The 12,044-nt window shown below is 35.2% G+C and overlaps 1 protein-coding gene across 17 annotated transcripts in view; it reads right to left on the reverse strand.

The window, feature by feature from the left end:
* CEP112 (centrosomal protein 112) overlaps window positions 1-12,044 on the reverse strand; it is a 413,480-nt gene that overhangs the window by 352,695 nt on the left and 48,741 nt on the right. For all 17 annotated transcript variants that reach the window (XR_016389081.1, XM_089901741.1, XM_022589836.3 and 14 more), the window contains 2 exons: window positions 7,354-7,401; window positions 7,018-7,095 (listed from right to left, as the gene is read on the reverse strand). Coding sequence is in view for 16 of the 17 variants with exons in the window: in XM_089901741.1 (XP_089757867.1) it covers window positions 7,018-7,095; window positions 7,354-7,401 (126 nt within the window). In the remaining variant the exon portion in view is untranslated. The remainder of the gene's footprint in view (window positions 1-7,017; window positions 7,096-7,353; window positions 7,402-12,044) is intronic.

Below are 12,044 nucleotides of genomic sequence, written 5' to 3' on the forward strand. Positions count from 1 at the left end.
AGACTCCGTGTATCTGAATGCTATATTCATAAGAAATGTTTTAAAATATAAATTCTCTCATTATGTCAATGACTGTAGATTACATCATCTTGGATTTATTTAAATTCTACATTTAACTAGCAGATTTGCAAAAGGAAAAAATGCCTAATTGGCATTCTGTGTAAGAAAGAAGCAATATCCCTTTTTAGGCAATGGGTGGGAACATTCAATATGGGTGGAGGTGAAGTTCAAAGGAAATACTCTTATTTTATTTCACAAAAAGAGCAGTTTCTGTCTGTTCTCTGAAAACTGACGGCTGCTCTGAAAATTGATCTCCCCTTGTGTTGTCTCTTCTTTCATTTTCAGTGACAACAGTTTTCCAAATGTCTTAATCTATGTCAGAAATCTTTTTTAAGAATACTAAAAAAAAAGAACCCCACTGCTTGATGGTGCTCAAGGTCACACAATTCTGTGATGTGGATATCACAGGAAATGTGTTAGCAATTACAAAGGCAAACAAGTCCAAGTATGTTTGTGAATGACAGACTAAGGTTAAAATAAAGAATCACGGTCACCGAACGTCTTCCCACAATGCCAAATAAATTGAAAAAAACTTGTAATCTTAAAATATTTTATAGGTGTGTTTTTACCAATCAAAAGAAAACTACTACAGTTCTTCAACTCTAATAAAATAATATTGCAAATATTACTCATTTAACATCTAAGGTATTTTCCACACAGTTATAAACTTAAAATGGAAGTTGTGTTTTATAAAGGTTGATTTCCAAAGGCTAATTAAATATTTTAGGACTCTCTAAAGCATCAAAAGAATTGCATCATTTATTAAACGCAGACAAACCCTGTAATCTGTATATAATTTCATGTCACTCAATTCTCTCCACACTTACTGCATTCTTAAACTTAAGCATTTCAACTTCCTAAATTTTGATTTTATAACATTAAGAATTGATTAACCTAGATTATCATCACTACTCATAGTAGAACCCTGTGAAATGGATGTGAGATTTAAATACAAAAATAAGATTTAAAGAGACAAAAATATGAATTTTTTTCGTAATCTTGGAATAAGAAAGTCTATTCTACAAAATACAAAAGCCAGAAGCCATAGAGAAAAAACTGATAGATCCAACTACTGAAAAGAAAACTTCTATACTTAAAAAAATAGAAATAAATCAAAAGACATACAGAGAAAAATACTTGTAAGATATATGACAAAGACCTGAATTCCTTAACATATAAATTGTTCTTAGGAATCACAATGAAGACAAACAATTTAACAAAAATATGGAAAGGTATAAGAAAAGACAGCTCACAAAAGTGAAATTAAAAAGACAATAAACAGGGCTTCCCCGGTGGTGCAGTGGTTGAGAGTCCGCCTGCCAATGCAGGGGACGCGGGTTCGTGCCCCAGTCCCCCAGTCCGGGAAGATCCCACATGCCACGGAGCGGCTAGGCCCGTGAGCCATGGCCGCTGAGACTGTGCATCCAGAGCCTGTGCTCCGCAACGCGAGAGGCCACAACAGTGAGAGGTCCGCAAAAAAAAGACAATAAACAGACAAAAAATATGTTCATTCTCACTTACATAAAAGCAATGGAAATATCAAAGCAACAAGATGCTATTTTTCATCTCACAGATAATCAAAAATGTTTATAATTCAGTGTTGATGAAATGAGAAAATAGACATTCTCATACACTATTGGTGCAAGTACAAACAGACCTAACCTTTTTTAATAGTTTATTAAGATATACATAATTCACATACTATAACATTCACCCACTTAAAATATACAATTCAATGTCTTTTAATACATCAGAGAATTATGCAACATCACCACAATCTAACTTAGGACATTTTCATCACTCCAAAAAGGAACTCTCACACCCACTGGCGGTCACTCCCTACTCTCACCCAAGCCTGCAGCCTGAGGCAGACATAACCTCATTTTAAGGGCAATCTGTCAATGTCAATCAAAACTTTAAACCTGCAACCCTGTTACTGGGCAATTCAATTTCACAGAATTTATTGTATAAGAAGAAATATGCAATACATAAAAATATACACAGGGATATTCTTGAAACACTATTTGTTGTAGCAAAATACTCTACAAACCTCTATCCCTCAATAGGAATCTATATTAATAAAATGTGGTCCATCAGTAAAATAAAATACAATGCAACTATTTAAAAAGATGATGCCATACTACTGATATAAAAAAATCATCAGAATATATGTTAGCATTTAAAAAGCAAAATGAAACAGTATATAGAGTATGCGCTAGGATCTTATCTGTATTTTAAAAATGAGATATTCCTGGAAACTTTTAAAGAGAATACATGTTAAATTTTCTGGAATGATTACCTTGTAAAAATCAGGTGCTGAGGAAATGAAGATTACTATTTCATTTAATATTTAATTTTAAAATAAACTTAACTCACCTGAAACAATGCTATGTCTTATTTTTAAAACGCCACCCAGCAACAACAAAAGCATTTGTAGATGAGAACATGTACAAGACACATCAGGGTTGTCTGATGTGAACATGCAAGAGCCTGCTAAATTTCAAAACAGAAAAGCATTTATCCTCATGCCCATAAGTATATGTCTAACAAAAGTGACTTAATCAATTAGACATAAGATCATCCTTCTAAAGGATAACTACACACATCACAATGTAACTATGCATTTAAGTTTAGGGAAAAATCCAAGTTAGAAAACTATCTCTTGAAAACAGACAAAAATATTAAAGCGGTATGGTTGGTATTTTCTTTTTTGTTAATTCTTTTTTTTGCAAATGGACTTTTTTATTTATCCATCTATTCATGCACCATTCTAGAAAGAATTTGATACAGTTACAGAAATATTGATATATACAAATATAATAAGATTAAAGTACATAGACCAAAAATTGAAAAGAATATGCAATAGAAAGAGACCACTAAGGACAAAGATTTAGGACAGCACACAAAAGTACATGTCATAAAATATTACAGTTACTGAAAATATGCTGTGGAAGCTCTGATCTTTCCAGTGACCAGAACAGGGGAAACACCATGATCTCTAACAGTTATATTATGTTTAGCATAGAGATACTATGCTAAAAATCAATGTTTTTCCTAAAGTCTGAATATCTTTCTTCTAATGATTAGTATTCTCTATTTTCAAAAATGAAAATATTAAAAAACTATCTCCTGAAACTGAAAAAAACTTTAAAAAAATACATGTTCTGTATTAAAAATATAATTAGTCATCTTATATTTACAAAAGGCAATCTAAACTGCTACCTTCCTCTACCTTCAAATGGCTCCTAATTATCTTTGCCTTTTTATATTCATTCTCATTTTTGCATATAATACATCCTTTACTTGTACCTTATAATCACATACAATGTTCATGACACTTCCAACGTTAATTTTTATTTTAGAGGTTAAATTGTTTATGACACTAAACTTACAAAAATCCATTATTTCAATTGACCATGTAAGACATAATTCATTACCCCACAGAAATATTTAGAATGCTTATAAAGACAGACATCTAAGGACATTCTTCCCAGAATTATTTATATTAGTGAAAACTCAACCTAAATACCCAACAATGGGGATAATTTAAATTAACTGGGGATAACTGTATAATATGAACTATAATACAGCCATTGAAAATAAATGCTTAGGAACAATATTTAGTAGCATAAAATACTTGAGTTATACAAAACAATGTATATGATATCATCTCAATTTTCTAAAGAAAAATAACACGTTTACAGGATACATAAAGAAAAGACTAAAAGACAACCCAATGACATTTTACCAGTGTTTTTATTTCATAGATGATTTTATTTCTTTCTTTACATACATCTATATTTTCCAAGTTTTCTTTAATAAAAATCCACAAATTATTTTATAATCACAAATACTACTTTAAAAGAAAGATGAAACTAAGACAATTCTCACACTGGGGCAACTCAGCATATACTTTTAAATATTTTAGGATGGAGAAAAAAATATGATCAAAAAATTTCATCAAAAATAGTCAGGCTTGAGGACACAGGGAGTGGGAAGGGTAAGCTGGGATGAAGTGAGAGAGTGGCATGGACATATATACACTACCAACTATAAACAGATAGCTAGTGGGAAGCAGCCACATAGCACAGGGAGATCAGCTCGGTGCTTTGTGACCACTTAGAGGGGTGGGATAGGGAGGGTGGGAGGGAGACGCAAGAGGGAGAAGATATGGGGATATATGTATACGTATAGCTGATTCACTTTGTTATAAAGCAGAAACGAACTCACCATTATAAAGCAATTATACTCTAATAAAGGAGTTTAAAAAAAAAGTCAGAAATGACTATGTAGCTACACAAAGAGTTATTTTAGCCAAAATATACACTGGATATATTTTAAGATATGGTGTAAGTTGATGTTTACCTGCAAACTTCTCAATGATGCCACAAATATTTTTACAGTATGCCAAAAAGAAAAACAAAAACATAAGGGTGCGGAAAAAAATAAAGCCACACACATTTAAAATTATGAATCTCAAATGCAATACACAATAGCTTTAAATGTTTTCTCTTTCAACACGTATGTGGGGAGCCTTGGTATGTTTACCCCTGACCCAAGATGCCATCATAAAGAATAAGGACATTATTTCACGAAACACCAAAAAAAAATTTCAAAAAGACACCAGGTCCTTTCAATTATTTATTCTATGGTAAGCACTCTCAACAGTAAAAGGAAAAGGAAAAGGAAAAATAGTTGGTAATGACTTAGAATGACGTGTAAAAACAATTAATGACAATTTTTTTAAAAGGAAAGAATTTCAGGGCTTCCCTGGTGGTGCAGTGGTTGAGAGTCCGCCTTTCGATGCAGGGGACGCAGGTTTGTGCCCCGGTCCGGGAAGATCCCACATGCCGTGGAGCGGCTGGGCCCGTGAGCCATGGCCGCTGGGCCTGAGCGTCCAGAGACTGTGCTCCGCAACAGGAGAGCCACAGCAGTGAGAGGCCCGCGTACCACAAAAAAAAAAAAAAAGGAAAGAATTTCGAAACAAGGGTTCCAAAGAAGGTGCATCTGAATGTAAGTATTACCCTCAAAAACACTTTTTAGAGTGTAATTTCTTTTTATTTCAACAGGTTCTTCAAACACTAGCAGTGCACTAAGGAACAAACCCTGCATACCTTAAATTGGAGCTATAAAACGACGGAATATTACTGAGATCAGCAGCAGTCACTCCACCAGATTGAAATTTAAAAGGGGGGGTGGTGGAATGAATTGGGAGATTGGGATTGACACATATACTCTACTACATATAAACTAGATAACTGATGAGAACCTACCCTGTAGCACAGGGAACTCTACTCAGTGCTCTGTGGTGACCTTAATGGGAAGGAAATCTAAACAAGAAGGGATATATGTATACGTATAGCTGATTCACTTTGCTGTACAGCAGAAACTAACACAACACTGTAAAGCAACTATACTCCAATATCAATTAATTAAAATACATGAATACTTTTTTAAAAAAAGAAATTTAAAAGAAAAAATAGCACTTCCTCCTCTGTTATCAACAAAAATAAACTTATAGGCTCATGATATTGTTTGGAATATCTAAGAAAAATATCATTGTCTTCTGTGATATTTTATAAGTAGGATGGTAAGAAAACTCTATCATGTTGAAAATACCCAAATTGAAATTAAATTTCAGAAATTCTTAGAAGCCTCCCGTTAAAATGAAAGATAAAATTACTGAAATAAATTAATTAGAACCATTAATCTAAGTCCAATAATATTTTTCACAATTTGCCCATTTAAATAGTGCATTACCATTTACAAGTTAGATACATATTCACTGTTCTCATTTGACTTCGTAACAACCCTGTTTAAACAAAAATTAAACTAATATTCTTGACTTCCCTGGGTCATATAACTAGAAAATGGTTAAGGCAGATTAAGAACATAATTCTTCAGGGGCTTCCCTGGTGGCACAGTGGTTGAGAGTCCGCCTGCCAATGCAGGGGACATGGGTTCGTGCCCCGGTCCGGGAAGATCCCACATACCGCGGAGCGGCTGGGCCCGTGAGCCATGGCCGCTGAGCCTGCACATCCGGAGCCTGTGCTCCGCAACGGGAGAGGCCACAACAGTGAGAGGGCCGCGTACCGCAAAAAAAAAAAAAAAAAAAGAACATAATTTTTCAGGTTCCTAATTGTCTTTCATCGTACTACACAGATGACCAGTGTTTCATTGGTGTCATAAGCATAAAAATAATAATAATGATTTTAAAATTTTCCAGAATAAAAGTTTTTAAAAGAAAATAATAAAGCAAATTAATGACTACTATTATACACGTGGAGTACACAGGTACCCAAAGACTACAAAATCTTCCTACTAATCCTGTAAAGCAGACATCTCCCAAGTAAGATGAAGAAACTGAGACTCAGGCAGGATAAGTATCTGCCCATTTTCACATAGCTGGTAAGGAGGATTTATATCCACATATTCTTGACTCTATAGCCTTTGCTCTTAACCAATAAACACCACTGCCTCTTTAATAATTCTATTTTCAAATGATCAAAGAAAGATAGCACATTGTGTCCTATAGCAGCTCTAGCATAGCTGAATTTAGCAGATCAATTTAAAATAGTAGAAACAGTAAAAATAGTGAAATTAGAAAGATACATTACGAGGAAGTTGAGATAAAGAGAGGATGAAGAGATTCACTGAGGTCAAAGACACTGCTTCTAAAACCTGCCATCCCCCCAGGCCCTGATAATCAGGAACTGATAGTCAGGAGAGAGCCCCTCAGCGCAATCTGTCCAGCAGGCTGGGGCCAGCACACACAAAATGGAAGACAGGCAACACAAAGTTGAAGACAACCCTGCCTTACCTGCATCAGTATTTTATATCCGTACCAATGACCACCTCTTCCTACCATGCAACCTTATTCTAACCAGAAAATTCACATTACACAAAATACAAAAATTGTTTAATAAATTAGATACATCAGAAATATCTTGATCCTACCTCCTTCTCATGCATTCGAGACAGTAACTGATCCTCCTGGAGACTGCTGGATTTTCTCAGGCTGAATTTGGGAGTCATCTGTTGAATGAGGAAGAGTCATTCAATACTTTTTCAGGCCTGGTTTATTAAAAAGTAAACTCTAAATTGGCTGAAGTTCATGCCAAAATAATACCAATATTGGAGAAAAATAGTGATTTATTCACTTCCACGTGATAGGATTAATAGGACTATTATGCTTCATAATGTGGACTTGCATTATTTTCTCTAAATAACTTGAGGATTATTCTCTTTTAAAATATCTGACTGTAGGGAAAGTTCAATGCATTTCTCACCTACCAAAGTAACTGGGATAGGCTTCTGTCTCAGGTACCGAGGATTTTCTATCTGAAAATTTTTAAATAAAATAAAGACGTTAATATTTGAGTTTTAATTAAACTATAATGAAAATGTTACCCATATGTCTTAATATTTAGTATGTTTCTTAGAATGGGTATTGCATAATATATTTTTAGTGCCCCATGAACAAATAAAATATAAAGCATAAACTCCTTTGTGCCATAAATGCACCTGCATGACCCTCTCACAGCCTAACCACCCAGCCTCATCCCCACTTCTCCTCACCTCACACTTCATCCCCCAGGACCCTGAATGACCTACATCACCAGAATACGGTAGGTCTTCCTGTGCCTCTCTACCTCTGTCTACCCCTCTAACCCCTATAAGTACCCTCCTATCATCCTTCGAGTCCCAATTTAATCGCTACACTCCCAGGAAGATTTGATGTATGAATCCTTAACTTTATCTCCATAATAAGAACTGGAATACAAAATTCCTTTGGGATTCCTCCTATAGCTACCTTTCTATCCCCCAATATACCCTATGTTCCAAGGACACCGAACAACTTGCTTCACCTTGAAAGCACTACACTCTCTCCCATATCTGAGTCTTTGCAACCTGTGAAATCATTCTCCCAACTTCTTCATGTGGTTAACTTATTCCAGACTCTCAGTTCAGGAATGTGTCCACCAGGAAATTTACTTAACTTCCTACTACTGCAGCAGTACCCTGGAGGTTCATCTGCTTCTTGCGATCTAGCATCTATCTTCTGCAAAAGCTGTGGACTCCGAAAACAGACTATGCCTGCCTTGTAACACATCCACCACGGGACCCAGTAGGGAGTGGGTGTCCCGCAAATATTCAGTAAGAAGGAATAAAGGAAGGGAGGGAGGAAGGAGGGAAGAGAAGAAAGAAGGAAAGAAGAAAGAAAAGAAGGAAGGAAGGGGCAAACTGCACCTGATCCCACCCTCTTATCATCTCCTGAAGTACGCTGTGTGTCTCTCATGGCTCTTCTGTAATATTTACGTGTTTATCAGTATGTCTCCATATCTGTCTTTAAGCTCAGTGAGTGCAAGGATGATGACTTCTCAATTTTGTATTCCTGGATCCTAGCATAATACTTAGCATGTAGCAGGCTTTCAATGAAGTATTTATTGAATTAATGTACTATATGATCAATTAGAAACACTGATTGTAATCTCAACTATTTGATCCACAAATGAAGTGATAATTAAAAATCATTATCATGGAATTCCAATCTCTTAACATCATAAACTCACAGTTTGCTACATGGATAACCTCAAAATGTACAAGAATATGAATGTAACACTAATTATGACTTCAACCTAGAATAGTGGTTCTTACCCTGAAGTAAACCATTAGCATCAACTGACAAACTTTTTCAAATATATGTTACTGGGTTCCACTCCTCCAAAATCCCACTGCGTTTTCAAAAAGCTTCTCAAATGGTGTATTATAATTAATAATTCTGGAAGATGAACAAACCATACCCAATTTGACAATAAAGTTCGGGGTAAAGAATCAATTAATCAGAGAATATAGCGGCAATGAAATTAAAAATAGAACGTAATCAAAAAATATTTTAATAGGGCTTCTCTGGTGGCACAGTGGTTGAGAGTCCGCCTGCCGATGCAGGGGACACGGGTTCGTGCCCCGGTCCGGGAAGATCCCACGTGCCGCGGAGCGGCTAAGCCCGTGAGCCATGGCCGCTGAGCCTGCACATCCAGAGCCTGTGCTCCACAATGGGAGAGGCCACGATAGTGAGAGGCCCGCGTACCGCAAAAAAAAAAAAAAAATTTTAATATAGGACGGATAAACAACAGGGTCCTACTGTATAGCACAGGGAACTATATTCAGTATCCTTTAATAAACTACAATGGAAAAGAATATGAAAAAGAATATATATGTATAACTGAGTCACTTTGCTGTATAGCATAAATTAACACAACATTGTAAATCAACTATACTTCAATAAAATTCAAAAGAAAATTTTAAGCCTCTATAGCGACAGATAGGATCTGAAGAATAACTATATTTCTGCACCTAGATTAGAAGAAATTTACAAAATAATTTCTTTAACCTGGAGGCTGGTTCCCATAAAGTAATGGCAACTGCCTGAATTTAAATTTCTCTCCACATCCTCCAAAAATCCATACAGATGAACAAAGAGAGCATTTATTTTGATTAATACCCATCACCCATTCCTACATCACAACAAGGAGAAAGAGATTACAAAAAATTCAAATAACATGTAAGTGGCCAAAGAAAGATCACGAATCAGCAGAATTAGATCCTAAGCCAAACCTGAGTGATAACATGAAAAAAAGCAAGTCCTGAGGGTCCTACTAGTGGTGGGACATAAATGTCATCAAATATTGACCTGTAGAAGGAAAGTGGCTTAAGTGGGTCAGACAAAAAGCCTGAGAGATGAGAGTGCTGGAGACAGAGGAGTCAAAGAGGGTCACGGGGTGTGGGCCAGAGAAGGCGGTCTTAGGAAGCGAGCACTTCTGCAGTAGAGGGAGGGCCCTGGAAGGAAGGCTGTCCGTAAGGAAAAAAGAAAAGGGGGCTACAGAAAAGGGCCCTACAGAAACAAGAAGAAATCAAGGAATCTGAAGACAGGCCAAAATGACAGCCACAGAAGGCACCATCTACTAAAAGTATTGCAGTTCAGTGGAGCAGGAGAAGGGAGCCTCCCTGAACTAAGAAATAAAGTAAGTACGCTACCCAAGCCACCACTCTCATACGCTCACTGGCTATTGCTTGTTCAGAAAAACCTAACAGAAATAATCATGAACAGAAAAAAGAATCCGATGTCCATAAAAGCTTACTATAAAAAAATAGAACATCAAAATCAAAACCTGTCAGCAGAAGGAATCACTTTTTTAAAAATCCATGAAACAGAAGAAAACTGTCATACAGCCCCCCTTTTGCCTCCCCTGTCTGCAGTGCTCTGATTCATCAGGCTTTTTGGACAGCCCATTTAAGGTAGGCCACTCTCCTGCAGGTCAATATTTGATGATATTTACATTCCACGACCACTAGAACAATATATATTCAAGTACAACTTTTAAATAATTTCAGGAAGTTCATAAAGAACACAACAAATAAAGACAAAAAATAGAAAGATGTTAAGTAGAGGCTGACCAAATAAGAGCTTGGCAAACCTGCCGGATGCCAATATGTAAAAGTCAGCTGCATTTCTATAAATTAGCAAAAATCATCTAGGAAAAAAGACGATTTTACAAAGACATAATTTATAATCATAAAACAATATATAACTCCTAAAAGTAAATCTAAGAAAACATTCATAAACCCTTTATGGAGAAAATAATTTAGCTTTTTCTGAAAGACATTAAGACTGAAATAAAAAGAGTGTGAAACCATGTTTTTGGATAGCCTCAATATCATAAAAATGTCAATTCCCCTTAACTAGATCTAGTGACTAAATTTATCCAAACCAAAATCTCAATAGGGTTTTTGGAAAATTTAATAAGCTCATTATAAAATGTATATAAATAAATAAAGGGACAAGGATAGCCAAGACATGCCTGAAGAAAAAAAAACAAGGTGGGTTGCCTTACAAGACATAATAAAACTATAGTAATGAAAATAACTCAAAGGAACTAACTGGAAAGTACCAGAAACTCAAATATATATAAGAATATGATTCATGACAGATATAGCACTGCAAATTATTGAGAAAATAAGGATGTGTTCAATAAGAGGAAGAAAATAAGAGCAGATCCCTTCCTCACACCCCGTATAATAAATTCCCAAAGGATTAAATACTTATAATTAAAAGCAGAACTATAAAAACTTTCAGAAGACAACTGAGAAGAATGACTTCATGGCCTTGGAGTAGAGAAAATTTCTTTAAACAACACATTAAAAAAGCATAAACAAAAAAGAAATAATAAATTTGACCACTTTAAGTAAGAACTTCTCTCTAAAAAAATATTATAAATAAATTGAAAAGGCAAGCCGTAAACTGGATGGAGATATTTGCACAAATAATTAGTCTACACAATGTGTAAAGAAGTTCTTTTAAAATAAAAGAAAGAACAACAGCCCATTTGAAAAAAAAAAATGGGAAAAACTTGAGACACATTTCACTGATGAGGAACTCTGAATAACATAAACATGAAAATATGCTCAATCTGTTGAGAAATATGAAAAATGTAAAGTAATACCACAAAGAGATGGTACTTTACAGCCACTAGATGGGCATACATTAAAAATTTGACAATAAAAGTGTTCCAGATGTGGAGCACTACTGTTGGGTGTATGAATTAGTGCATTTACTTTGGGAAACATTTATTAAGTAAAGATAATAGTAAACTCTACTTAAATATCATACCAGAGAAAGATGCATAGTCTTTAGTAAATAACACTGTACTATACATATACACAACTTTTGGAAAAACAGAGGCAGCAAATTTCCAGCAGGCAGCAAAGTACACTCGATAAATATTTATTGTCTGAAGGTATATATATGAAAAGTAAGTAACCATTCTCTATTTTTGGAATGGAGAAAACCAGCATAGAAAGTAAGTCCTTCAAAGACACATGCATATAAAACCCTAATTCATAAAGCAGAATTAAATATAAGGGGGAAAATGAAGAGGGAAACAGAGAATTCCCAAAGATGCTCAAGCTCTAATTAAGCTTAA

This window comes from Delphinapterus leucas, chromosome 19, assembly GCF_059928025.1.
Source record: "Delphinapterus leucas isolate spDelLeu-1000000601 "Yukka" chromosome 19, BTC_Dleu_Yukka2, whole genome shotgun sequence".
Lineage (NCBI taxonomy): Eukaryota > Metazoa > Chordata > Mammalia > Artiodactyla > Monodontidae > Delphinapterus > Delphinapterus leucas.